This window comes from Eublepharis macularius, chromosome 5 (genome assembly GCF_028583425.1).
Source record: "Eublepharis macularius isolate TG4126 chromosome 5, MPM_Emac_v1.0, whole genome shotgun sequence".
Taxonomy (NCBI): domain Eukaryota; kingdom Metazoa; phylum Chordata; class Lepidosauria; order Squamata; family Eublepharidae; genus Eublepharis; species Eublepharis macularius.
In genome coordinates, this window is record NC_072794.1 from 26415598 (window position 1) to 26443153 (window position 27556).

Here is a 27556-nt window from a genome sequence, read left to right on the forward strand (position 1 = left end):
CACTGAATTTACATTTGAAAAATTAATGTGCACAAAAACTAGTAAAAAAGGTTGGTTATCAATCATTTGTTCATGTTTATTGCATGACTCCTTAGCAGTAAATTGTAGCACTTTTAAGAAACAGGAAAATTCAGTAGATAATGCAATCTCTGAGAAAGAATGATCAACTGCCTTCTTAACAACGGCTGCTTCAGTCATATACATTAGAAGGAAAAGGAATTTTTATAAGACAATACACCAACGGTATCTGACAGCACCACACAGGTGAAACAGAATATACCATACCAATAAGCACAAATGTTGGAAATGCTGGTCAAGAAAATATGTCTACTAGTTAAACAATTCTGGGAAATGATACTTGGTGAAAATACTCAAATAACAGGATATGAAATCATAAAAGATCCAATATGTTTTTGTTTGGAACTTATATTAGGACATCTTCCTAATAAATAATATATATAATAATAAATAAATAATATATATATTATTTATTTTTTACTGCAGCAAGCACGTTAGTTGCACAGAGCTGAAAGAGTGCAAAATATTTTCATATAAGAACTTGGATAAACAAGGTGAAGGAGACAAGATTATCAAAAGGAACTGAATTAGATAACTGAATTAGATAAACTAAGGGACAGATAAGAGCCCCATGGTGCAGAGTGGTAAACTGCAGTGCTGCAGCCCAAGCTCTGCTCACGACCTGAGTTCAATCCTGGCGGAAGCCAGGTTCAGGTAACCAGCTCAAGGCTGACTCAGCCATCCATCCTTCCAAGGTCGGTAAAATGAGTACTGTTTCCTGGGGGTAAAGTGTAGATGACTGGGGAAGGCAATGGCAAACCACCCCATAACAAAAGTATGCCAAGAAAACGTTGTGACGTGACATCCTCCCATGGGTCAGTAATGACTCAGTGCTTGCACAGGGGGCTTTACCTTTAAGGGACAGATGAGTTGACTGAGGTTATATTTCTAAATGTTGGAAACTTTTTAATGATTTTTGGAGGAAGAGTTATATCTGTCTACTGATGACAGACTGGTAAATTTAGAACTGTATAAGTACCTGCAAGATTATATAGCTGGGATTATGCAAGCCCTCAGTAAGCATTTGTTTAATATTTATTATTACCATTACACCAGTTTGGTGTAGTGGTTAAGAGCGCGGGACTCTAATCTGGAGAACCAGGTTTGATTCCCCACTCCTCCATTTGAAGCCAGCTGGGTGACCTTGGGTCACCCACCTCACAGGGTGTTTTGTTAGGGGGATAATAACAACATACTTTGTTAACCGTTCTGAGTGGGTGTTAAATCATCCTGAAGGGCAGTATCTGAATTGAATGTTGTTGTTGCTGTTGTTGTTATTACTGCAAAATCATTCATTAACTATTATATATATCCTTATTTGAACTTCGCTACACTCGAGCAAACTAAACCTCCGGTTCTTCAAGTTATTTATTCAAGTTATTTATATTACAAAAAGCAGATATTCAGGCAGTTGAAATACCAGTGACAGCAATATATTTCTCCTTTATTTATTTTTCTTACCTTTCCCACATAACTGGTAAGATTTTGTAAAGATGTTGATGACACTATGTGGACTTCCTTTGGTCAGTTCTTCCCAAGGTCTTGAAACACTCCTCGTCTGTGTGGAAATGGGTAAATACTTTTCTGCTTCTTTCTGAAATTGTTCTATGGGCTCGTAGCCAGTTCTGTCTGCAATACAGAACTCTTTTTCCTTTAACATCTTGGCTGTCTTCAAAGGCAAGCACTCGTGCAGGTCTCCCTCCTCCTCAGACAAGAGGTGATCACTAAGAGGCCCCTCGCTTATTGAGTCTGCACTATATTCATGCAGAGCTACAACTTTACTTTCAGCCTTAGGAGAGCAGCCTGGCTTCCTGGATAGGTTTCCTACTATTCCTTCAGATCTCTGTTTGCATGGAAGACTGATAGCAGCAGTGTGAGGACTGATGGTCTCTGGGAGCTTTTTAAACTCACTAAGATTTCCCACTCCAGGAAGGTTATCATCAAAAGTTGTCTGGGACACACAGGTACTCAACATTTTCTGAAGCCTGGCTGAGAAAACATCATTCTCTTCTTTCACAGGGGGACTGCTGGCCTTTGCCCAGTAGCTATCACCCTGATTTCCTTGCACCAAATCGTCTCCAGAGTTCCACGCTGTTCCATAATTAATCCCAGTTCCAGCTAACTTCTTGGCTTCACTTTCAATTCTGCTTGACAAAGAAGCTGCTGTTGCTTTCAGAGCTTCAATACGGTCCAGTTTACTTTTATACTGACTAATGGTGGGCTGTATCGTAGATGTTGTAACTGGCTGAGATGTCAAAGGCATTGATCCCACAGATGTGTTGTGGCTCCTTCTGGTTGATAACAAATAGTCAAAGTCCTTTTGCAAGACACTCATGTGATCTAGAGACAAAAGTTGGGAAAAGAGACCTCCACTCAAGACAGCAGAAGGTTGTGGGCAAGGCAGCTGGGATTCTGAAGTCAGTCTATCTGTCTGAATCCATAAAGGCTCCAACAAATTATTCCTAGAAACGACAAGGTTGAATATTTGTAGGTTTGCAAGAACAGTCTAGGAAAACTTGACTATTAAATACTCACACATACAGACATCATTGCAGCCAATAAATCCAGTGATTTGAATTCAGTGATTTTTCCCTAATTCACTTTACGCATGAAGAGGAAGAGAGGAAGAGAGACAAATACAAGGTGTATTTGTCCCATCTTCAGTTCTCCATGTGTCACATCTGAATATGGAACTTATGCATAAAATCCAAACATATGAATGTTACCTGCAAATGCACTGCACTGTTCAGGCCATGTGTTGGATTTTACATTCATATGTCATATTAAAACATTACGGCCATAAATGGATATCTGGTGGGGCAGGCACATCCAGTGGGCAGGATGGGATCTCACTCTTCCGCACTGTGCAAACAAAGAAGACTGGGGAAAGCACTGTGCAATTTGGGCCTCAGTCTTTTAGGGAAAATGTACAAAAATGTACATTTGGATGCACATAATCATGTAAGAACATACAAAATCTTAACTATTATTTATTTTATTTAGAAAATGTGTATGCTGCCTCTCCAGACTTGCTTGAGCATGTCACAACTAAAGGCAGTAAAGCAAAATCAACCAAGCCAATATAAACAAGCACATAAAAAAACCAACAGAACAGTCTAAAATTGTATTTGATAAAACAGCCTTCGGGTTAGATGGAACTCCCTAATTATAAGCCTGGGTAAAGTATTTTGATCTGGCACCTAAAGGAAAGCAATGTAGGTTAGCCTCCAGGGGGAGAGCATTCCAAATCAAAGTGTCATCACCAAAAAAAAAACATATCTCTGGTCGCTGCATGACTCATTTCTACAGGTGGGGGAACAGAAAGTAGGGCTTGAGAAAGGGATCTTAACTGGGAGGCAGGACAATACTGGAAAAGGTGGCCCTTCAAGTTTTGATATTATATGAAGAGATTCTGAACACAGGGCTGTTATGACTCCACATTAACAACAATATTGCACCCAGGTTTCCTAATTCTGCACCAAGAAAATCTGAATTCTACAGTTCACCTAAACTCAGCAGAACTGCTTAATTTTATTATATAAAATGATTAAAATTATAATTTATCACCCACTTTTGCTAGTCATAGACAGACCAAGAAACCACGCAAGGCACCAAACCTTTGTTCCCATCAGCTGGAAATCACATGTAGCCACCGTTCTGGCTTCTGAGGTTTCAGCAGACATTACTCACAGACTTAAAGCATATAATCACAGTAAGTAAGTTAAAAATCTTGCTTTCTCATAAAAATTGAAAAATAGAGTTCTGAAGAAGCTGAATGATGTACCCAATAAAGTATAGTGGATTCTACACTCATGCAGAGTCCCTGCATATACCCAGCCTTGACTATGCAGAACAAAAATCCTTGAGGCCCCCAAACCACTTATCAGTGTTATGGCATGAAATCTTCTCGACACAGGATACTGAACTGCTACATATTCTAAACATTTCAATGAACTTGCAGGAAAATGCTAGTCACCTGTAATACAATAGCTTTTCCTAGCAATACCATAAAGGTGGTTGTTGTGGATTTTCTGGGCTGTACAGCTGTGGTCTTGGCATTGTAGTTCCTGACGTTTCGCCAGCAGCTGTGACTGGCATCTTCAGAGGTGTAGCACCAAAAGCCAGAGATCTCTCAGTGTCACAGTCACTGAGAGTGACTCTGGCCGTGAAAGCCTTCGACAATACATCAATACCATAAAGCTCTAAAGGTACCTTTCCTTTGGTAGCCTTTGAAAAAGACTCCTGCCTCGGGGTGTGCGATTCAGGATTCCGATTCCAATTGGGCCCGAATTGGAAAGATTCTGGATTCTTGAATTGGGCCCAGCATTGAGGGCCCAATTTGGAAATACTGAATCAAAGCTTTCCAAAGTGATTCGGATCGCTTTGGAAAACTTCGGGTCAAGCTGGAGCATTTGCAAACAGCCAGAAAAGTGATGTTTGCTTTCAAACTTCCTGCCCCGCCGCTTTTCACCCCCCATGGGACGGGGAGGAGGGTTCCCTCCTCCCCCTCCCATGGGGGGGAAAAAGCGGCAGGCCTGGAACTTCGAAAGCCACCCTTTATGTGCCTCTTGCAAGTAGTGCAGAAAGGGGCGCTTTGAAATTTGGCGCCGCTTGCTTCAGCTGACAGGCAGAGAAGGAGGCTCCCCCACTCCTCAGCAGAAGCAAGCATGGGAGGGAGAGGAGGGAATCTCCTCCTCTCCCTCACTAGATGGGAGGGGGAGGAGGGAACATCCTCATCCCCCTCCCATCGGATGAAATAAGCAGCAGGGAGGGAAGTCTGTCGGTATGCTCCAAATCTTTACAGAGCATACCAAAGCCGGTCAATAAGCGCAAGCCGCTTTGGAAATCACTTATTTCTGACTCTTTTTCCCGCTTCAGAAACTCTGAAGGGGGAAACTCGAATCTTTTTCTGTTGCACATTCCTACTCCTGCCCCTTACCTAACAAGTGTACGATGAGGTTCAGACAGAGACATGTCGCTACTGGAGGATGCACTAGGTGGACGCTCCTGTGCCTTGTTTTCCTTGTCAGATTCTCCGGATGGCTGATACCCAGGTTTGGGCTAGAAACAAGTGACAATATATTAATAAAATGGAAAAATTTTAAAATGCAACCAACTGTACAGAACAAGTCTAAAAGAAAACTGGCTGAGTCAGTTGGGTTTTTTAAGAGCCAGTGTTGAAAAATGGTTAGTGTCGGACTACGATCTGGGAGACCCAGGTTCAAATAACCAAGGTCACTGGATGACCTTGTGCCAGTCACGATCTCTCAGCCCAACCTACCTCACAGAGTTGCAGTGAGGATAAAAGGGAGCATGAGAGAATGTTGTAACCTGCTTTGGGTACCTACTGGGTAGAAAGGCAGGGTCTAAACAGCTAAACAAACAAGAATAATAAAATTCTAGCACTGGCCTTTTGTTTTGTAAACCCGCATCACTTCCCAATTTAGTCACAATGTCTGAACTTAGCCAAAAGTTACTTTAAATCACAGACTAGAGCTATTATATGAATTTAAACCACGATCATACAGAGAGACGTGGTGTCATAAAAGGGCAATAAGTTTCTGAAGCCACAGATTAGTACTGCGACATCCCACTGCTGCAATGAAAATTGCTCCTCTAGTCTAAACTACAAGGACGCTCAGCTACTTGATTAGGAAGATGAGAACAGAGTTGTTAGCTCAGCGGCAAAAAGCTTGTGCATTCTGCTTGCTGTCACTCAACTGGCAAGAAGAGTGAACTAGAGTTGATCTACAGACTAGAAGATAAAATCCAGTGTTATAAATACTAATTATGGCCTATTCCACACACTTGGCTTATTTTGGATTTTCTAAGCAGTGGATCCCCAAACTTTGGAATCGGTCTCGATATGGTTCTTCTGCATGTCTTCACTGCCTTTGCATTTTTACCACTGTCAGAACAGTTTATTTTGTTCTGTACATGCCTTAAATAACCAGGATTTTCAAGTGAGGGTGCTGTTGTCATTGGTGGCATCATCAGTGATGTTACAGCACACCCTTTTTAATTTTTTTGTGTAAGCATATAATGTTATATCAATATAAAGATCAAAAAGAATGCATGGAGAAGTCTTTGCATGGGGAAGTCTAAAAGGGGAGCAGCTCCACCACGCATATCTAAATCCCCCCCAGTCTAAACTGGAGACTCCTGCCCAGGCTGACTCATAACTGGGAGGCAGAGGCTGGCACCTGTGAGACAAACCAATCTCTGCTGGGATGGAGCCTTTTAAAAACAACAACTCTGGCACCAAAAGGGGCCACCTGCCCCCCTTGGGCTACCATGGCTTTTGCTATTTTTTTATTGTCATTTTCATAGCATTATATCGACCTAGCTTTGTAACAATACTTGCAGCAGATTCTCTGAATTCCCAGCTTTCATTTTTTAAAAGTCTCTATCCCCTTCCCTTACAGAGATACAAGGAAAAAGGCATCTCTCCACAACAGAACAAGCTAGAGACTTTTAAAAACAATGAAACCTGAGAAATCAGAGAATCTGCTGCATGTATTGTTACAACAGTAGGCTGATATAATGCTATGAAAATGATGTTAAAAAGAAGATAGAAAACAAACCCAGGGAGGGGGCAGGTGGGGGGAGCAGTGGTTTGAGGATAATAAACACAATCATCCAAAAGTGTGCGGGGGGGGGGGGTAAATGGGAGTGGGTAGGACAAACAAAACCGAAAACTGACTCAAAACTGGCTTTCAGAAAAAGAAGAGGGTAAAAGTGCTCACAAAAGAACCAGAAAAAAAGGGGGGGAATGTGAAGTGAAAATGAAAGGCAAAAAATATCAGCAGAATCAGGGGATAAATCAAAGCAATATGGTGCCAGAATCAATGGAAAAACCCAATGCAGAAAACCTCGGTCATTGGTTAATTCACATTATTTATAATGTAGAATTGTGCATGTCATCTTCCATGCATTTTTGAGACCTTTCCAAATTAGATACTAAGAGGAGGACTACCTGCTACTGCCACCCACCCTGTATGCTGTTTTGAAGGCAAAAAACCCAAAAATTCAGCTTGGCTACTAACTCACCATCTTCAAAAACTACTATTTCCCCCAGCAATTTCTGTATTGTTCTTTATTACTGTCATCCTACCCTCCCCCACCCCACCAATAATTATACCCGTACCTGCTGTATGAGTGGTGGCTGGGGTTCCTCCAGCAAGGCTTGATCCAGGAATAATTTGGAATAAGTCTCTTGTAGTTGCTTGGGGACTGGCTCAGGAGCCAATGCGTTCTTTGGCTTGTTAGCAAAAGCCTCCCTCTGTTTCTTGTACAGTTCTTGAAGTCTCTTGTTCTTCTGCTCTGTTGCCTCCTTCTGTGCTTTTTTCTGCTCGCTCTGCTTCTTTTTTCTCTCCTGCTGCTGTTTAACAATAAATTGGCGAACTTCATCTGTATCATAGTGGCGTTTCTTAGAGGTGACTTGAGGCTCTTCATTAGTGCCTAGTTTGTCTGGCTTTCTCTTGGTTGGGCTGTGGCCCCTGGCAAATGCAGCAGGCACTTCTGAATTCTGATTTTCTTCATTAACCTCTTGCTTTGTATTCTGAACCATAGAATCCAGTTGAAGGTCATCAAGAATCCCTCGGATCTCCACCGGCAAGAAGTCCTTATTTACATGGTCTTCTTTCTGTTTAGTATTCTGGAGAGCAACATCTCTCTTCCTAAAGCTATTTTCCCGTCTTATTTTACTCCAGGAACGTTTAGGACTCGAGCAGGGTTTTACGGTCACATCCTGCATGGGATCAGATTCTGTCTTCCCAATGTGAGATGCTGGACAGGAGGAAAAAGTGTGAGAAATATCTCACTTGGGATTACCTGAAGGCTGCGTAAGGAGGGCGAAAGCGCAAATATATTTTGTCTTACGACACAAGACAGGAAAACATATGAAAGCTGAAAGTACCATTTTTATTTAAGCTCCCACATAAAAAAGAAAGATATTTAATCCTTCAGTTTCTATACTTTAGAAATACAGGAAAGTTTTGAGGGATTCAAGCAACCCACTGGAAGGAAACCAGCTACAAAAGACAGTAATACATTTTAAAAGCTTCCAATTGGTGATAAATAAAAAAGAATGGGTTGCTAGAGCCTTTAGAAGTTGGGAATCATGGGGAAGAAACCACTGGGAAATTCTCCCTACCTTCAGTAAAACAGCACAAAACTTCAGTGGTTTAGTACTACAGCATCATTACTCTTATAAGGCTAAGGAAGCAAGAAGTTCCTCAAGGAGCTCCAAACTTGAGTAGTACATTACAGGATGGGTACATTTTTCACTCTTCCTATAGAGGGACTTGAACCAGCAGATTGCTGTTTCGCAGCCCAACCACTTAACCACTATGCTACAGCATTTACCTTTAGGGATGCATTTTTCCTAGTCTTGATCAAGCCTTAGAAATGTTACATTCAATCCCCACATAAAGAATTGAGAAATAATCTTGCTGAGGGCACAGACACAGTCATATTGGCTGCTTTGAAAAGGGAGGGGAGGGACAGCTATTTTAGTATTGGGGGAAGGGGGAACATAGATTGCAAACATCTCTTTCCCCCCTTCAAGTTCATGACATGGTGAAACATTGCTATAGAGAGAAGCAAGAGCTGGTTTACTTTTCTGGTGTTTACCCCCCCCCCTCCAGTCCTGCGCTTGCGTGGGACAGTGCAGGAGCACCAGCCTCTGAAATTAAAAGTACGCCGTAGAAAAGATCAGAAAAGACATGTTAGAATTGCACAAAGAAAAAAGTCTGGAAAGACCCTTAGTTGCTAGGTGATCCCTATACGGATGCCACAATAAATAAGATTTACAAAAAAGATCACTATGTATTACATCATGGGTCCTTTTGCTTTTAAAAGGGACCTCTGTCCACATTTGGACATATCTAATATAAAATCTTATAAACTAAACATTAAAATGCATTCAGGGTACATAGAACTCTGACGCACCTCACAAGACTACCTGCTAAGATCAACAGAGACTAGATCAGCTCTTAAAAATATCAACATCCATTGTAGGACAAGACATTGGCAACTGAGTGCTCAGAAGAATGGGGCCAAGGGCCCTACAAAGCAACATCCCAACAATACCAAGGAACCCAGGCCATAGCTGTGGAAGAAGGAGTAGAAAAGTAAACTGGGTAAGTAAGGGAGGTACAATAATTAGGCCTTATTTTTCATGTGTGAGAGAAAAAGTCTTTTCATCTCTGATAGTCCCTTGAGGAGAAATAAGGTTTATTTAGTTCTAGTGCCTCATGGTCACAAGTCATTTCACTTATTAAAAATGAACTAAACAACCTGATGCCAGCTGAGCCCAACAGTTACATTCGCAGCCCATTCCAGCATGCAGAGGGATGAGAAACCAAACTGTTAGACTTTAGTACTGCAATGTTTCAGAAGCCAACTCCCTGATTGAAAGCCTTGGGGAATTATTACCCAAGAGTCTACCACTATTTCAGGATACCTCAACACAGGGTCCATCTGTCCCGGAGTTCCAGTAGAAGGCAGGGCAGAGAGGTGCCTGCCTGGTAGACTGGAAAGCCAGATGGTTTTCGTTACAGGCTGATCTTACAGATTACACAAAACAACACAAATCAGCATGAGTCCCAGTGGAGTGGGCATCCTTTAGGGCTATGTCTTCGGCAAATGAGATCTTTTTAGCTATTCAGAATACCCTTTTCAGAGCATGAAAAGAACAAGTTAGACAAGCAGCAGTCTCAGAAAAGATGCACAAAATATCCTCGAGCCACAGACAAAACTCTTAGAAAGCTACTGGTTTACACAAAATGTGTAATAAAACCAGAAAAAGAAGAAAACAACACAAGCATTTTTTCCAAGTTTAATTGCTTAGTTGGGATTATGTAAGCCCTCAGTAAGCATTTGTTTAATATTTATTATTACCATTACACCAGTTTGGTGTAGCGGTTAAGAGCGCGGGACTCTAACCTGGAGAGCCAGGATTGATTCCCCACTCCTCCACTTGAAGACAGCTGGGTGACCTTGGGCTAGTCACAGCTCTCTGGAGCTCTCTCAGCCCCACCCATCTCACAGGGTGTTTTATTGTGGTGCTAATAATAGCATACTTTGTAAACCGCTCTAAGTGGGTGTTAAGTCATCCTGAAGGTTGATATAGAAATTTAATGTTATTGTTATTGTTAGACTTGCAGCCTGTCCTATCCAAGGGGCTGAGGCTGGGTAGTGGGGACAAAAATCAACAAAATCGAATTAAAATTTCATCTAATTAAATGAAGTTTCTCAAAACTTGTTAAACTCTGATCTTTTATATAATACATGAGACTTGTATCAGTCTGCCTCCCTGCTTTTCTTAGTGTTCCCTTAGATTTTCACTGCCACCAAAGGCTCTCGCCTTAATTCTCTCTCAGTTTTATCTACAGTATAAGAAGGCTTAGTTATATTTGATAGCATGATAGAACGGTCAGTGTGAGGGGATGACTGTGAGGTAAAAAGAGATTCTGTATTCTAGATAAAACAGATGTTTTACTTATAAGTACATAAACATAATGGTTTCAGGATAGTTCCAAAAGCATAATAGTTTAAATAAGATTACTGGCTTCCTAATTGCAAGATAAGTACAGATTTTCTAAACAAACCTAGCCATCAAGGCTTAATTCCCTCAGGTGTCACTTAGGCTACTACCATCTACCTGAAAGAACACACAGACTCCTCAGACTACAGCACCACGCAACCTCTGTCTCTCAGCATCTCTCGGTCTGAACAACTTTCCCTCAGCACCACTCTGTACCTGCAGTTCAATTTTACGGTACAGCTACCATCCAATCACGACACACTTTACTCACCCATATATAGCCCCCTATTTCTTCCCTCAGAGGCCTGCATTTAAACCTAGCAAACACACATTCCAAACCCTACATTAATTCACAGAAATAAAACCCTCAAAAATATTTACATGGCAAAACAATTACAATCCCATTTTAGAAAGCAGAGTCACTCCTCGCAGTACGTGTGAAGGGACTCACTGAATTAAGTCTGCCCTGTCTTAGGAAAAAGAAATACACATTATACTTGTATTTCCTCCAACAAAGATGCTGATATAGCAAAGGTCTGACAACATCTTTTAATTTTTTTGTAAATTGGTAATTTCTTCTAACTGGAAAACAGCAGTGAATTCATGAACTACTTTTTGCAGCACAAGGAGACTTTCCGCAGTTACCTGAGAAGCATACAATACAACACAGAAGTAGAAAAAGAGAATACCACATTTAACTCAACTTACCAGATTTAATCAACCTATCCCTCCCAGATCTATCAATGGAAGATGACTGTTTATCTTCTTGCTCTGTTTTAGGTCCTGGACCCAGAATCTTCTTTGCCAATCTTTGTCCATCCCGCCAGGATGACACATTTATTATATTGATATTTCCTAAATTTGAAAAAAATCAATAATGAGATTTATCGTCATCTTCCCATGCATCTTGGTTTATGAATTATTAGCAAGGTAAGCTAGAGCTGAAAGATACCTATAGTGACATCCTGCAGTGGTATTCTAGCCCAGTGATACTTATTCAGTGGCCTGGGAACCATATGTGAATTTTTGACATGTCACTTGTGACTCTTCTGAGCACTGTTTCCCAACGCAGCACCTGATCCACGTTCAAAGAAAGAAGGCAAGGCCCTTGTCTGGTGGAGCTTGTGAAAACAGGTGGTTTCCTTCTTGAAACTGCCTCTGGCCTCATGGCAGGGATGAAAGCAAATGTGGCTCTTTTGGTTGATGATAATTGAGAACATGGCTATCCATGAGCTGCAGAGTGAGTACACTGTTCAGTCTAAGCTCACTGAAATCAATCAGCTTGGACTGGAGTAACTCTGTATAGGATTGCATTTTTTGTCTTACAAGACAGAGGAGGAAATTAAGAGAAAGGATGAAATCTACCATAGTGGCTGATACAAAAAGAGGAAAAATGTCAACTGGACCTAGTTTAAAAAGAAAGTATAGGCCAAAGTGCTTGTTTAAAAGAAATACTTAAATTCACCTGGCTTGGAGTCAGGACCTGGTAGCTCTGTCACTTTCTGGACTTTGCGCACTGTTTTGGTTACTTTTCGCTCCTTACTTTTTTCAGCAGGTATGTCTTTCACAGCAGAATCTTCTTCTGGAAAACAGACCACATACACATAAACATGATTTACCACCCCATAGTGGGAAGCATGCTTTCCTAGATGATACTGTGACAGACAGGTGTCGTTCTGACAGAATGTTGGAGGGAAGCTGACAGCTGGTAGAGGAGTAACTAACAAAGAGGAGAGATTGAGTCTGGGAGTAAAGGAGAATGAGTTGGAAGCTAACTGGAAGAATGTTAGTTTCTAATGGAGAAGACTGGAAGGATGAGAAGGGTTAGGGATAAAGAGTTCAAGTAGTGAGAAGCAATGTATCAATTTACCTAGACCACTTTAGTGTTGTTTACAGTTTTAAATAAAAGTTAACCTCCATGTGTTTATCCCTAGTGACTGAGAGGAAATTGTCTCAGTGAAGAAACTACACATACACAAATCAATCAAGCCTCGACCTATATAAATATATAGTTATATGGTGGTAGTGTGAAAGGAGAAGCAATACTTAGTTAGTTCCTAACTCCAATAGCTTGGGGAAATATCTAGTTAAGAAGTTGCTAATAAGAGATTTAAGGTGGCCTATCTGGTGGTGTCTCAGAGAAAGAGTGGGGACCTGGTGTGTAAAAGGGTCAGGGCTCTCATCAAAGTAAACAGAGACAAGGGGCAAACCTGAGTCTGCTTAACCAACCTCCTTTCCTGCTTAAAGGAAAGGAGGTTGCATATACTAAACAAATGCCCCCTGTATACCAACAATTTAACATTTATTAGAATTCATTAGTGTGAGCTACGCTGCCAATTTGAATTAAATGCAAAAGTCCTATTCCCCATCTGTCAGACAGCCAGAAAATACTGCTATTATGTGTCCACTTCAAAGTGTGGCATTACGAAGATGTTCAACAACTCTTAGTTTTGCAGGTGTCTAATAATGAACTTAGGCCACGTAAATACTGTTGTGGCTGCACTGAAATGTCAAACAAACCACAAAACATCTATGACAAGAACAAACCGGTCCTCAGGCTCACATGTTTCTTTCCTTTTCTCCCCAACCAATCCCTCTCCAGTGAAGCACTAGAATTGTAAACTTGGAACACATTAATAAACCTCAATTTGTTGTGACATCCAAACCGGACAATTCAACAAACGATAGTTTGTTTCTTGTTGACAGAGTTACCAATTCCAAGCCAAGTGAAATTAGGTCTTACTTTAACACACTCACTTTGCCCTATGCTTTCTTTTCAGAGTTCAGTTTTAATTTTCTGTTCATTATAACAACATTCGATTTATATAACGCCCTTCAGGACAACTTAATGCCCACTCAGAGCGGTTTACAAAGTATGTCATTATTATCCCCACAACAAAACACCCTGTGAGGTGGGTGGGGCACAGAGAGCTCCAGAGAGCCGTGACTAGCCCAAGGTCACCCAGCTGGCTTCAAGTGGAGGAGTGGGGAATCAAACCAGGCTCTCCAGATTAGAGTCCAGCGCTCTTAACCACTACACCAAACTGGCTCCCAGTTATATCACTCACCATGGTAGATGTCATCCCTTCTCTTAAACAATCCCTGCTCTATCTTGAAAGATTAATTATTTAAAAGCTCTGGTTTGCCTTACCTATAAACAAAGATAAAATGGAGGATTGCTAGATATGTCACTAGTGGCTGTTTATTTAGGTAGTGTAAATGTACTAAATGTCATCCTGGCTGGATGGACAAAAAGATACTGGGTCAAGCATCTAAATTAAAACAACAGGATAACCAACCTTTATCCACTGAATATTTCCTGATTAGCAATTTTGGATCTGTGTAGGAGGGTAATTGGCAGGGAAAAGAGGAGAGAAAGCATGTAAGTCCATGGACTTGGTTCATCCTTGCCCCAAACCAACATCTGAACACAGACTAGATCGGCTACTTACCTAACTGGAGTTGCAAGTCTCGGCATAGCTCTCTGCTGAGACTGAGAAATTCTTCTTCACGCCATACCTTTCCATCTGGAGTACGAACCTTGACTTCTGATGGATTGAAACCTAACAGAATAGCATAGTTAAATTGAGCAGACCATTTTAAAAAACAAATTGGTTAACCAAAGAAGTTAACATTTTATCTGACTGAAGTTAACTATACGAGGAGAAAGTACCATCTTAAACATCTCATGCAAGCTAATTCAACACCCCATGTCCATAAATCCAGAGATCAAAATCTGTACTATATAAAAAGATGAATTCAGAAATTTCTGTATAGAAAAATCAACATTTATTATCAAAAATGAACATTTATTATCAGGTATCCAAAAATAAGGTGCAGGAGACATTGCAGGGAAAACTAAACCCCAAAGATATCAACGAAGCTTCAAAGTATTTAAGTGACTCCTATAGAACGAACATTATCTGCTGTACACATACAGCAAGCTAGCAACTTCAAATAAGCTACATAAGAAAAAATCTTTTGGGAGAAACATTTATTCCTATGACAATCACAGACAGCTTAAAATAACCCCAAAATAACTAAGAGCAAATAATTCAAGACTGTGACAAAATCTGTAGCAACCAGGGGTCATTTTGTAGAAAAAGATCTGGAGGAACTAATTAGAATGGCTCATTAGCATAACTCATTAGCATATGCCATTCCCCTTGCCATCACCAGAAGTGTGTCATTGGCATAACTGATTTGCATGTGCCACACCCCCTGACATCACCTATCCTGGCTGTTTTAGACCCAATCGTGGCCATTCAGGGCCAAAATTGGACCCAACATGGCAAAAGGGGGCTGAAAATGGCCGAAAAGGGGCCCAAAATGGGCAGGATCAGGCCGCTGCTGAATGCTCCAAATTTCTACGTAGCATACCGAAGCAATTTAAATACCCAAAGCCAAAGCGGTTGCCACTTCAGCTTTTGGGGCATTACAGATCATTTTCCTGCTTCAGTCAAAATTTTTTCCAAGTGCACACCCCTAGTTGGGAGCACAGCAAGATGAGAGGAAGCATGGACCAGCAGGGAATGACATTTTCCTTCTGACACAAATCCTTGCAGATTCCCTGCTTGTACATCCAAATACAAAATATGTGTATGGGTGGAAAATGAAAGTAGAGCTGGGAAAACAGAAACAATGATAAATGTTAAAATAGCAGAACTTGAGTCCAGTGGCACCTTAGAGACCAACAAGATTTTGAGAGACAGAGCTTCCTTTTTCAGATACAGATAGGAATAGAGATTCCTGAACCTTTATATCCCAGCCAAAAGGTGGGTGGGGTGTTACACGGGACGGCAACAAGACGTAAAGGTACAAGACAGCTTAATTAGACGGAAGGGGCATAGCAAAGGCAGATGCCAGGATGTCAAGGTACAATACAGCTTGATTAGAGCAGAAATTAGCATCTGTAGTGAGATAGGAATCCCAAGTCTCTATTCAGCCTTGGGCAGCGGGAAGTCCACTATTCTGAATTTGTGAATGAACTCCATTTCAGCAACCTCACACTGTAATTTCTCCTTGGCTATCCTCAAACAGAGAAACTCTTGAAAGCTTATACCCTGAAAATCTTGCTGGTCTCAAAGATGCCACTGGACTCAAATCCTGCTGTTCTACAGCAGCCCAACATGGCTACTCACCTAAAAATGTTAAAGTATTTCAACTGAGTAGGGTTCTAATCGCCACCCTAAGCATTGCAATAGAAGCCACTGACTTGATGTAACAAAATATATACACAAAGACTAGAGTCAGAGATTGGGTACCTTTATATGAGGGAGCAGGAGGTGCAGATGTCACTTTTCTGATTTTAGGTGTTACTGTATTCTCAGCAGGTGCAACAATTACTGGATGATCAACATAGTCCCGAAACTGTCCTTTGCTATTCAGTTCATCTGGAAGTTCCCACTGCTTCCTGATCCGTTCCTTCAGCTTCTCCAGCTTAGCATCATGCAGGCGACGCTTGAAGATATCTAGTCTGTGGACACTAGAGGTACTGGCAGAGGAAGCTGAAGATTCAGCCAACTGTGGGTCTTTCAATTCAGCATCTGAGACTGTGGTACTTAGAGAAGTTTTAGCATACTCATCTCTGGATCCCTCAGTTTTTTCCTCCTCTGATCTTGTGGGAGTTACAGCTTTAAAGAAAGAATCTGAGTTCTGCAAGGCATCAATTGCTGGTCGGTCATTCAAATAGCGAACAACAGTTTCATCTGCAGAAGATGGGCTTCTGGGATCTCTGATATGCAAATCAGTTTCACTTTTTTCACAGGCCATATGACTCATTCCTTCAGCCTTATTCGCTACTTCTTTATGCTTCACACTCTTCACCTCCCATCGGCAAGGGCTTTTATGAGATGGGGAGCACTGTGTATCCCTAGCAAGAGAGGCATATGGCACTCTAAAACAAATGTGGGAAGTTGTATGCAATGCAACTCTAATTAAGCTTTATTAGACATAAAAAAGTTACCTTGATCTTTTTAAATAAAGAGCCATTATTATTTAACAAGTATCCAATTTCTAAATGACGTCTTATTTGGCTGAATGTCTTACAATGCAATCTTCATCTTTAAGGGAAACTACAGAGCCCATATTACTCCCTGCTTAAAGTATCTTTAAAAATCTTTCCCCTTTAAAGGACATGTTAATGATTAGCTAGATTATGAAAAAGTAGTAAGCCAGGATAAGCAGTCCAACTTTCCCATTTCCCTCTATCTCTTTCCTTTGACTCTCAACATTTCATGCCTCCTATAGTATACTCAGTCCAAATTAGACTGGTTTGGGGTGGAGAGGGTGCCAGGATATTTTGGTTAATTTATAAAGTCATCTTTTTCTGTATACCAGGAAGCTCCCCATGTAGGATTACACCTGTAATACTACTGCTGCTAAGAGAAACAAGTCTCCTCAGCCTCCAGAATGAGATAAGGAAAAAATGGAGAACAGCAACAGAGATCTTCTCTTAGCAGCAACAAAAGAGATCTGATGGAGAAGTGCCCCTCCTCCTCTTGGTCATGTAATGGCTTTGGTGGGAAAGGGGGGAGGGGCAAAGGGGGGAGGGGCAATTTTAGTCTTCTAGAAAGCTCTGGAATCTTTTCTGTGGCGCACGAGCAGGAATCTTTCCGCAGCACAAGCACAGAACCCAATGTGGGACTGCACAGAAACCCCGATAATGAACAAAACTCTCCTGCTGGATTGCAACGCCTGACAGAGCTGGCATTTTTGCTGCCTTCTGGAAGCACCAGTTGTACAGACAGCAAGGATGTTGTTCCTCCTGTCTCCCTTTGAATGCCTGCTTAGAAGAGCAGAAAGACAGAGTTGAGGTCACTTGCACTGTATTCTTAAGCAGAGGTACAGCCTTCTAAGCTCAAAGACTTCAATGGACTCAGAATGGTGTAATTCTCCTTAGGATTGTACTGTCTTTTTTTTTTTACATTTATATTCAAGATTTTATATTCAATATTTTGAGTTACAGATTTAATAACTTGTCTATTTACGGATGATTGTTCTTAGTTGCCCTTAGTTTTCAGCTACATAATCAAAAAAGGCTTTCAATTTTTCCTGAAATTCTAGGATTGGCCTATTGTTTATATAAGATGTTAATTTGCCCATTGTCACCTATTTGTATAGTTTATTCGTCCGTTCTGTCAAATCTGGACAGGATTCGGACTTCCATTTTGCTGCATATACCTCTTGCTGCTGTCATATATTTAAATAATTCACTGTTTATTTTTATGATATCACTTGTTAATATCATAAAAAGCTCTGGTGTTTGGCTTGCCTTTCTTGTACCCTTTGATTTGCTGTCCATGGTCCTTTCTTTTCACAGGCAAGGTCATAAACTCTGCCTCCATTTTTCCTATCACACACCTGTTAGTTCAATGAGTCCCAAAGACTAAAGATTATTGCTCTACCTTGTCTGTGGACAGCATGGTTTTCTGCTTTCCTACTTGGCACAAACTACCCATTTTGCTATTAATAAGTACCAATAATATATATTTTAAATGAACAGATGCTAAAAAATTAAACCATCCTCAATATAAGAACACAATTAACACAAAGTTGGTCCAAGCAAGGGACTCTGTAACCAATTTGGGAGTTTGGTCAAAGAGAACATGAGGGCAAACACTATTTGGTTCCTTCAACATGGTGGCAAAAAAATTTTTTTGGCCATACAGACCTAAACGAAGTAAGAGGCTCACGAAATTCAACATGTCCGCTCTTTTTCACATTACTATCCAAAGTGGTAGCACGTAGAGGGCAGCGTGGAGACCTCTCCTTTTTTTGACTGGAAGACCTGCAGGCTGAAGTGAAAACCAAGAATCTAGGTATCGACAGTGCTCCAGCGATTCCATTATCACTTTAGGAAGTAAACCAGCACTCACTGACTCACAGAAATAGTCTCAAGCTTTCAGAAATAAGCAATTTGTGGAACCTAGGGAACTTTTTAATGTAAAATTTGCAAAAATTTGTATTAAAAGTATAAGAATTAGCATAACATAGCAATGCTAAAGACCCAGTTTTGTTGTCAGTTTTTTGAAACTCTGGAAGAATAGCTATTCTAAAAACAATAGGGGGGGGAAGAGTTTCCAGAAAAGATTTCAAATCTCTAAGAAAGCCTGGCTAAGTCAACCCAAAAGCTTAGCAGAAGCAATACATTTTTATTGCCCTCCTAAAAGGTCATAAGTGAAGGTGCCAGCCGCGCCTTATAGGGAAGACATCCCACAACTGTAGTGCTGCCACAAGAAAGGCCTTGACATGTTACCACCTGTCAAACCTGCAACAGAAGAGGAACATAAAGAATTGATCTCACAAGACGACCTCAGCATCTAGATAGGTTGATGATGGTGAGTTTCAGGCATCCTGGCCTCAAATAATTTAAGGGCTTTAAATGTCAAAACCAGAATTATGAATTGCATTGAGAAATAAATTAGCCAACTCAGCTGGATCAAAATTTGTGTAATATGTGACCACTGGTTAGCCTCACATATTTCAGGTAATTTTTGTTACAGCAGTCCAGTCAGCAAAGAATGTATTACTGCAGCCCAGGTAAATTTCCCTCTGAAGGGTGGCAGTTGGCATACTAGCCTGAACTAACAATACACACTCCTAGCCCCCACCCCGCCCCCACACATGGCCATCCAGAAGCAAGGCTGGGTTCAGAAGTACTCCCAAACTGTGAAACTGATTCTTCGGGTAATGTACAATGCTGTCAAAAACAGGTTGATTCCCAGCTCCTACACCCAATCACAAAGTAAATATGATGGCAAAGGAAGAAACAGCCTTGTGAGCCATTATACATAGTTCCACATGAAGATGCCTTATACTGACTCAGACCATTGATCTATCAAGGTGAGCACTGTAGACACAGACTGACAATGGCTCTCAAGGATGTCAAAGGGTTTTCGTATCACCTACTGCCTTGAAGTTACTGCCCTGGAGATTGAACTTGAGACCTTCTGCATGCTCTGAGCCACAGCCCCTCAGTTAACTGGAAGGCTTTAAGAGGAACCATTTATGCCACAGACAGAAGCATCAAAAAACAGAACTACTTCTGAGCTCTTCCTCCAAATAAAAAGAACAGGCCTAATGCCTGCTCTTCTTATAGCATACCTCTCAACGCTGTCTTCACTGAATAAGTACTCTGAAACAAGACAATCAGCTCCAAAAGAGGAGCAGGCATACAAACAATACCCATGGGCACGAAGAAAGGTACAAGCCAGGCTATAATCAATTCACTCCACAGCTCATACTGAGGGAAAATCTACAAAAAAATTCTAGAAGGCAGTGACAAAAGAATACAGAACTCAACTGACGCTAGGACTTCAAAAACTTCTGCATACCTGATGGACAGCTTTCCAAGAAGACGTTAAGAGCCCTGCTGAATCATAGCAACAGTCCATTTAATTCAGCATCCACAGTGGATATTCTGGAAGGCCCACAAGTACAGTCACAGAGGTCAAAGCCTCCTCACTGCCCCCCAACAACTGACATTGATGGAAATACCCACTATGATCTTGCTTAAACCCCTTTAACAGCCATGTCATCTAGCAGCATTCGCAACATCGTGTGGCATTGAATTCCATAAGTTAATTATGCATCATGTGAAGAATAATTGTTTTATGAAAAGTAGCACAAATCAATAAGGAACCAGTAAAAAAATTAACCAAATAAATTGAATAAACCATGTATATAAATTGAACGTTATTATTATACTAAATAGTACAAAAATATTATTATAAACAATAACAGTGTGGTTCAAATTATTAGTATCATACCATTGCATATAAAAATGAACAGTTTCCAAATATACAGTTATTATTGTATATTTATCACCATATGTATAGGACAAAACATGTTTCAGCCTAAGGCCTTCCTCAGCAGTATAATCTCATACAATGCACCCCATAAATACCACTCTTTCATACAAAGTGACTGTGTACTGGAGGAGTGGAAAGCAGCACAAGTTATACTGATTTTTAAGAAAAGATCCAGAGACCAGTAAGCCAACATCTTTTTCAGGTAAGTTATGAGAAACTGTGATTAAAAATAGAATTCCTACGGACACTGATGAACAAAGACTGCACAGTGAAAATCAGCATGGTTTCTGCAAAGGGAAGTCCTGCTTCACCAAGTTTTAGGCATTTTTCAACAAAGCTAACAAGCATGTGGTTAAGGGTAATCCAACAGTTATTATGTACTTGAACTTCTAAAATATTTTTATTATGGTCCTTAGCAGACTCTGGAGTAAACTTAGCAATTTGGGGAGGGGAGGGGCTCTCACATAAATTAAAAATTGGTTAAATGACCATAAGGAGAAATTTGGAATAGTCAGTCTTTGCAAAAGAAGCAGGCAAGCAGTGGAGTCCCACAAGGAGTGGTATTTAATTTGTTCATAAATGAATTGGGGGTGAGCAGTGTAGTGGCCAAGGGTGTCAAAGATACCAAATTATTCATGAAGACAATAATCAAAGCAGATTGGGAAGAGTTCCAGGAAGATCTCTCCAAATCTGGAGAGTGGGCAACATAATGGCAAATGAAGTTCACTGTAGGTAAGTGAAAGGTGATACACACCAGAGCAAAACCCCCTAACTTTAAATACCTATGTTGATGGGGTCTGAACTGTCAGAGACTGAGAGATATTGAGGATGAAGTGGACTACTCAATGAATTGTCATTTTGTCAACTCAGTGTGTAGCAGTGATGAATGAGGCAAATTCCATGAGGATGACTGTCAGAAAAGGAACTAGATCCAGAGGAGTTAGCCGTGTTAGTCTGTAGTAGCAAAATCAAAAAGAGTCCAGTAGCACCTTTAAGACTAACCAATTTTATTGTAGCATAAGCTTTCAAGAATCAAGTTCTCTTCGTCAGATGCATGATCAGGATTGGTCAAATACAGAAGAGGAGGGGAGAGAGGGGAGAAAGAAGGGGACATATATCACAAGGAGACAGAATGCAATTAGCGTGGAGGCAGTCAAAACATTCCTTTGCTTGGAAATGTAAACATCTCCTTTTGGTGTGCAGTCAGTTTGCCGTATTAGTTTGTAGCAGTGAAAGTATCCAATTCCTATGTAGTATAAGCCTTCGATGACCACAGCTCTCCCTGCCAGCTGCATCTGACAAAGATGCAGTTCTCTTTGTCAGATGCAGCTGGCAGGGAGAGCTGTGGTCATCGAAGGCTTATACTACATAGGAATTAGATACTTTCACTGCTACAAACTAATACGGCAAACTGACTGCACACCAAAAGGAGATGTTTACATTTCCAAGCAAAGGAATGTTTTGATTGCCTCCATGCTAATTGCATTCTGTCTCCTTGTGATATATGTCCCCTTCTTTCTCCCCTCTCTCCCCTCCTCTTCAGAAAAGGAACTGAAAACAAAAGTGCCAATATAGTATTATCCTTGTGTAGATCTATGATGTAGCTTCTTCAGGAATACTGTGTACAGTTCTGGTCACCATATCTCACAGCTGGAACAAGTGCAGAAGAGAGCAACCAAGACGATTAAAGGATTATAGTATCTCTTCTATAAGGACAGGCTAAAGAGTTTGGAAGTTTTCAGTTTAGAGAAGACAGTTAAGGTGAGTCATGATAGAGGTTTCAAACATTAGGCATGGGGTAGAGAAAATAAACTTTTTCTCCTCTTCCATACTACTACAGCTTAGGGGCATCTAATAAAGTCTATGGGCAAATAAATTCAGGATGAACAAAAGGAAGTACTTCTTCACTCAATGAGTAATTAAAGTCACCGGAATTCACTGCCAGTGGACAACGTGAGGACAATAGCATAAGTGACTTTAAAAGGGGATGAGTCAAATTCATGGAGAATATCCTAAGATGACTCACTGACGACTCACTTTTTATCCTTGCACATGTGAAGTGTGCCATGCATGAGCAGTACACCATGCATGCGCAGTACATGGGGATAAGAAGCGAGAGGGGGCAAAACAGTTTGCCTCCCCACCGCCTCCTCTGAGCCTTCACAGGCCTGGAAAGGCCCAGCGTGAAGGGGAGGAGAGGCTCATCAAGGCTGGGAAGGAGACCTGACGAGGCTTCCGAAAGAGGCATGCGGAGAGCCCCTCAGGAGGAGTCAGCAGGGCAGCGGCAGGAGGATTTTGCGGGGAGTCGGTGGGACAGCTCCATTGAAAAGCATTACAGCACAAAACAAGTTGCAAATAAAATGGGGAATGGATTTTCCATAAAGGTCTCTAGGCCAGAAAGACTGCTCTGGGACTGGTAGTAGTAGAAGCATTCCTGGACTGCAATGACAGGCACCATAATGGAATGACAGCCCCTAGGAGGAGCAGAAGTGTTCTTGGACTGGAATGACAGGTTGCAGAGTAGAACTGCTCCCGAGAATAGGCTTTCCCCTAAATCCACAGTGTGCACAGCAACAAAGCATTTTGTTTTGCTTTTCTATTGGCCTGCCGAGTGTCACTGTTTCATTGCCATAGCAGCGCCCTGCCCATCACTGTCAGCCCTTCCAATCATTGGGGACCACTTAAGAAGGGCTCTTACCACCACACCCAAAGGTGGAGGGAGGACAAATGGGGAGGAGGGAAGAAGCCAGCTGGAGGGGGAGGCAAGCAGAGGGAAGTGCGCGAGTGTGTGCATCTCTCTGTGTGTTAATCTTTGAAACGTTTCATCTTGGCAGCTGCCTACCGACTCCGTTTTCTAGAGCCTGTTGCATTTGTTCACATAACAGTCATTGTTTCTAGTAGTTACTGTGTTGACTAAAAGGAACTGCCACATCCAGAGGCAGTAAACCTCTGAATATTAAGGTCTTGGCCTCTATACCTTGTTCGTTGGCTGTCCAGGGCAACTGGTTGACCACTGTGTGAAACATTATGCTAGCCTAGATGTCCCACTGGTCTGATCCAGCAAGGCACTTATTCTCTTACTAGTAACAAAGCCTGTTGTGGGAAAAAATGGGCTCTAGAAAGTGGAGGGCAGGCAGACAGGCATTGCCTCCTCCTCCATGACTGATCCCAGCCGGTTGAAGGCAGGGGGCAGACATTGCCACCTGCTCTGCTCCTGATCCTGGCCGGGTGAAAGAGAGGCAGGCACTGCCAGCTGCTCTGCTACTGATCCCAGCTGGGTAAAGGGGGTGGGCACTGCCTCCTGCTCCACGCCCGATCCCAGCTGGGTGAAGGGTGGAGCAGGCACTGCCTCTTGCTCCATGCCTGATCCTGGTCGGGTGATGGTGGGAGGTGGGCATTGCCACCTGCTCTGTGCCTGATCCCAGGTGGGTGAAGGCTGGGTGTGGGCACTGCCGCCTTCTCCGTACCTGATCCCGGCCTGGGCTTCCCACCACGGCACATTCTTGGAGGGACAGGCTGCCTCTTCTGGGCTTCCCTCCACAGCAGTGGCCTCTGGAGGCGCACCAGGGTAGGAAGTGAAATGTCTGGAATATGGTTAGCCTTTTATATAGTAGGATGTTCCCAGGTCCCCTTCCTTAACTTACTCTCAGCTGCTATGAATATTCCATGCTTTTTGAAGCATTTTCAGTTCCTCATAAGGATGCAGGGTGTGAAGAAAACATGGTATTTTCAATATGCACAGTCATATTTTTCAGCATGCCAGAAGAATGTGTTGACTCTGTGTGGCCTCATTTTGCAGCTTTCATGCACAAGTCAGCCGCTTCACTATTAGATAAAGTAATACTGTTTTTTTCCAGTACTATCGGGCAATTTCCTCCTACCACTTCTGCTAGATTTGGGTCTTGATCCATTGTTCTTCACCACTGCCACCACATGCTATGGGGAAATTGCCCCAAAGCCTTGAAAAGCTCAGGAGCTGGACATGGCACCTCCGAAATCCCTAATTCTGATCTCTGCACTAAGGATCCCAATAGGGCTGGGGGGCGGCACTGATGAGGATCATAATGCTTACTTCACCTGTAACTCCAATAAAAGCCAGCCCAAGACCTCTCCCCTAGCAATTGGCAAAGGAGTCAATCATGGGGAGACAAAGCTTTGGAAATCTCAAATATTCCAAGATTCTATAAGCTCTCAGAGGCTTGGGCAAGCCAGTTTACCATCGTCCTAATTGGTTTCTTTGATTCTCAATACACATTCTTATTTTTCTGCCTACTCGGGACATTACTATTAGATACAATTATAATAATGACAAAAAGGAAAGAACAGGAAAGAACCATCTGAAATGATCTTTTATTCTTGTTTTTCAGGCTGCTTCTGAGTATCACTGATCAGCACCCAAACAGAATTCCCCAAAGAAAATGTTTCATAGATGGGCTTCCTGTTACAAGATATCATGATTCATGATGGAAGTTTTGGCTCCCACAACAAACCATTTAATCTGCATGAAAGGCATAGATTCAAAGTGCTAACTGCCTACAAACCCTTCTGTGAGGAAGGATTCTTCAACTCTGTAATACATACCTTTTCTACTTATTTTCCTTGTAGTACTGGCAGATGGCTTCTTGGTATCCATGACAGAATCTAAGACAGCTGTGCTGGTAGGAGTGACTTCCAATTTGTTTTCAATGTGTCGCAGCTAAGGTTTTTAAGATATATATTTAATACAATTAAAGTTAGTAAAACACGCATATTAAAACTCTTCTTGCATTCAGCAGATAAACCACAGCTTATAAATTGTGTAATTTGTACCAGGGACGACTGCAAAATTCTCGAGCAAAATAGAACAGAATTGGGCTGAGAATTCTTCAGCCAGCCTTTGTACAATCTAGTAGTCTCACAGCACAGACTGACATTTACATCAAGATCAAGCCACTTGTAATGCAGAGAGATTTCTCCTGTGGGTTTTTAAAATCTTCCGTACAGCTGAAGATGGGGAGAAACAGGACGGGACTGAACTGGGTTAGGGAGACAGTTTGAAGAATGTGAGCATTGGGGATGGACTTCTAAATCTTTAATCTCTTCCTCTCTCCCTTCCACCCTGCTTCAATTCCTGCCCCTTTCCCCTGTGCTCCATCCATTTCTTTGAGATTTTTCTCTCAGCCTGGCTCAGATATTGAAACCAAACCAGGCTAAGAAAAAAAGGGCTCAAAACACTGAATGTAAGACATGGGAAAGGAGCACAGCTACCCGTCAACATACTTTGCTTTTGTGATGTCAAAAGCAGGGGCTCATTTATAAAATATAGGAGGATCTCCCAGAGACACACCAACTTCATGCAGAAGACAGAGGAATTACTGGTAGTTCGACAAGCCTGCCCTCATTTGATCTTAAGTAGACCAGAAAAGTGCTGGCATTGCTTTCCTGCTACATGTGTTGCCTTCCCTATTTTCATTTATATATCATCGTGCTAACTGTACTCATGGACTGGCCTTTTGCCCCTCAGCAAGTGATAATTTTCATTGTCTATGAAATGGGGACCCTTGTCTGTCTATATACCTGAAATGTGGCAGAAGGATCTCTTTGGATGAGGAGGATACTCCTGGAAAATGCCATCCAAATTAGACTGGGAGAGGTAGCTACAGGTGAAAACATGCTTTGGAAATGAAAACCAAAATTGAGTAACTACAGCCAAATTAATTTGTACCAACCCCCCCCCCCCCTGAAAATGATATCCCTGTTGTTCACAGCTTCAGTTCAACACCTCATCCAATGAAACACAAGTATTTTTGGTATGGCATCTTTACACTGAGAGATGTGGCGTATGTTGAAAGCTGCACCCCTTTCTACCACCAAGGGCAGTTCCTGCTTCAACACCATCAGTCCAAATAAGGACACTTATTCATGACTGATTAAGAGAACGGCAAGGCAGTGGACTGAGGTGTTAGAAGCTAAAGGGAGAGAAAAGTGTTAACATGACATTGAGTGTGTGCATGTGCATATAAAGGCATGCATGTATGGGTACGCTTTTCATGTGTTACCTGCACCTCACAAATGCTGGAAGAGACAAACCTGAACTTCCTACTGCTCTCAAATGCCCCCAAATCACTAAAAAAATTATCACTTTTCTTTTAATAAGTTTAGAACTATGGAGAAAGAGTGTAATCAATAAAACTATCAGGGACTTCACGTATTTTAGTGCTAAAACTTACCGCTGCTTTTGTCTGTGAAAAGGCATCCCATGCTGTGGTTAGGTCTGCAGAAAGAATTCCAAACAAGTTCCCTCTTAATTCAAAGATTACCTCCATGACAAACACTTTGTCAATAATTTTGAATAGCCTATACCAGCTAATATGAATTTATTTGTTAAATGGATTTTTGATTATTTTTCATCTGAATAGGATACTAAAATTGCCTTTTTCCCAAGCATAAAGGCCATCAAAAACTTGTGCTTTTTACATGGGTAAATTACACTTTTGTAAGTTACTGCAAATGCTGTCGGGCACTTATCCCCATCAAAACGCACTTTAAAAAGAAAACAGTATATAAAGCAGAAGCTCCTCAATCTTAAAACAGTCCAGCTAATTTTAAAAAGATGCTTATAAAAAGTTCTTAAATAGTCAATCAAAATACGTGCTTCTGCTAGAAGGCTTTAATGTCTCATAGCGCTGACGCGAATAAACAAATACTGGAAATGACTTGTTTTCTCCTCGTAGAAGATGCAGACAGCTTTAAAAAGGGGGTTGTCACAAACCACAGAACTGCAATTAAAAGCTATGCCATTCCCTTGTGATAGAATTGCAGCATTAATACCAACTTGTGTAATCTTTTACTGAAAAGTTTGCAAAAACCAACCTGAAAGGAAATAAAGCCAGCATCCTGTGTTCTGACAGCTATCCCAACACAAATCTGGAAGCCACTGTTCCATACACAGCAAGCTGAGTGAACCAGACACATGCCATGCTGCCAATGTTTAAAGTATCTGGCAAAGCAGTTTATAAATTCAGAACACAACAAAAGAAACCCATACCTCTGATGGAATCCCTGTTGAGGGAGGACCTTGGGTTTTGTAAAGGCACCTCATTTTGTTTGCTGCTCCACATCTTGCCAGTTCACCTAT

The 27556-nt window shown here is 41.5% G+C and overlaps 1 protein-coding gene across 2 annotated transcripts in view; it reads right to left on the reverse strand.

Annotated features, from left to right (window-relative positions):
- CEP350 (centrosomal protein 350) overlaps nucleotides 1-27556 on the reverse strand; it is a 98634-nt gene that overhangs the window by 59266 nt on the left and 11812 nt on the right. For both annotated transcript variants that reach the window (XM_054979580.1, XM_054979579.1), the window contains exons 2-12: nucleotides 27467-27552; nucleotides 26649-26692; nucleotides 25021-25135; nucleotides 18300-18423; nucleotides 15892-16499; nucleotides 14080-14190; nucleotides 12093-12209; nucleotides 11336-11482; nucleotides 7226-7866; nucleotides 5018-5139; nucleotides 1540-2540 (exon numbers count right to left, since the gene is read on the reverse strand). In XM_054979580.1, the coding sequence (XP_054835555.1) occupies nucleotides 1540-2540; nucleotides 5018-5139; nucleotides 7226-7866; nucleotides 11336-11482; nucleotides 12093-12209; nucleotides 14080-14190; nucleotides 15892-16499; nucleotides 18300-18423; nucleotides 25021-25135; nucleotides 26649-26692; nucleotides 27467-27539 (3103 nt within the window). In that variant the 5' untranslated portion in view covers nucleotides 27540-27552. The remainder of the gene's footprint in view (nucleotides 1-1539; nucleotides 2541-5017; nucleotides 5140-7225; nucleotides 7867-11335; nucleotides 11483-12092; nucleotides 12210-14079; nucleotides 14191-15891; nucleotides 16500-18299; nucleotides 18424-25020; nucleotides 25136-26648; nucleotides 26693-27466; nucleotides 27553-27556) is intronic.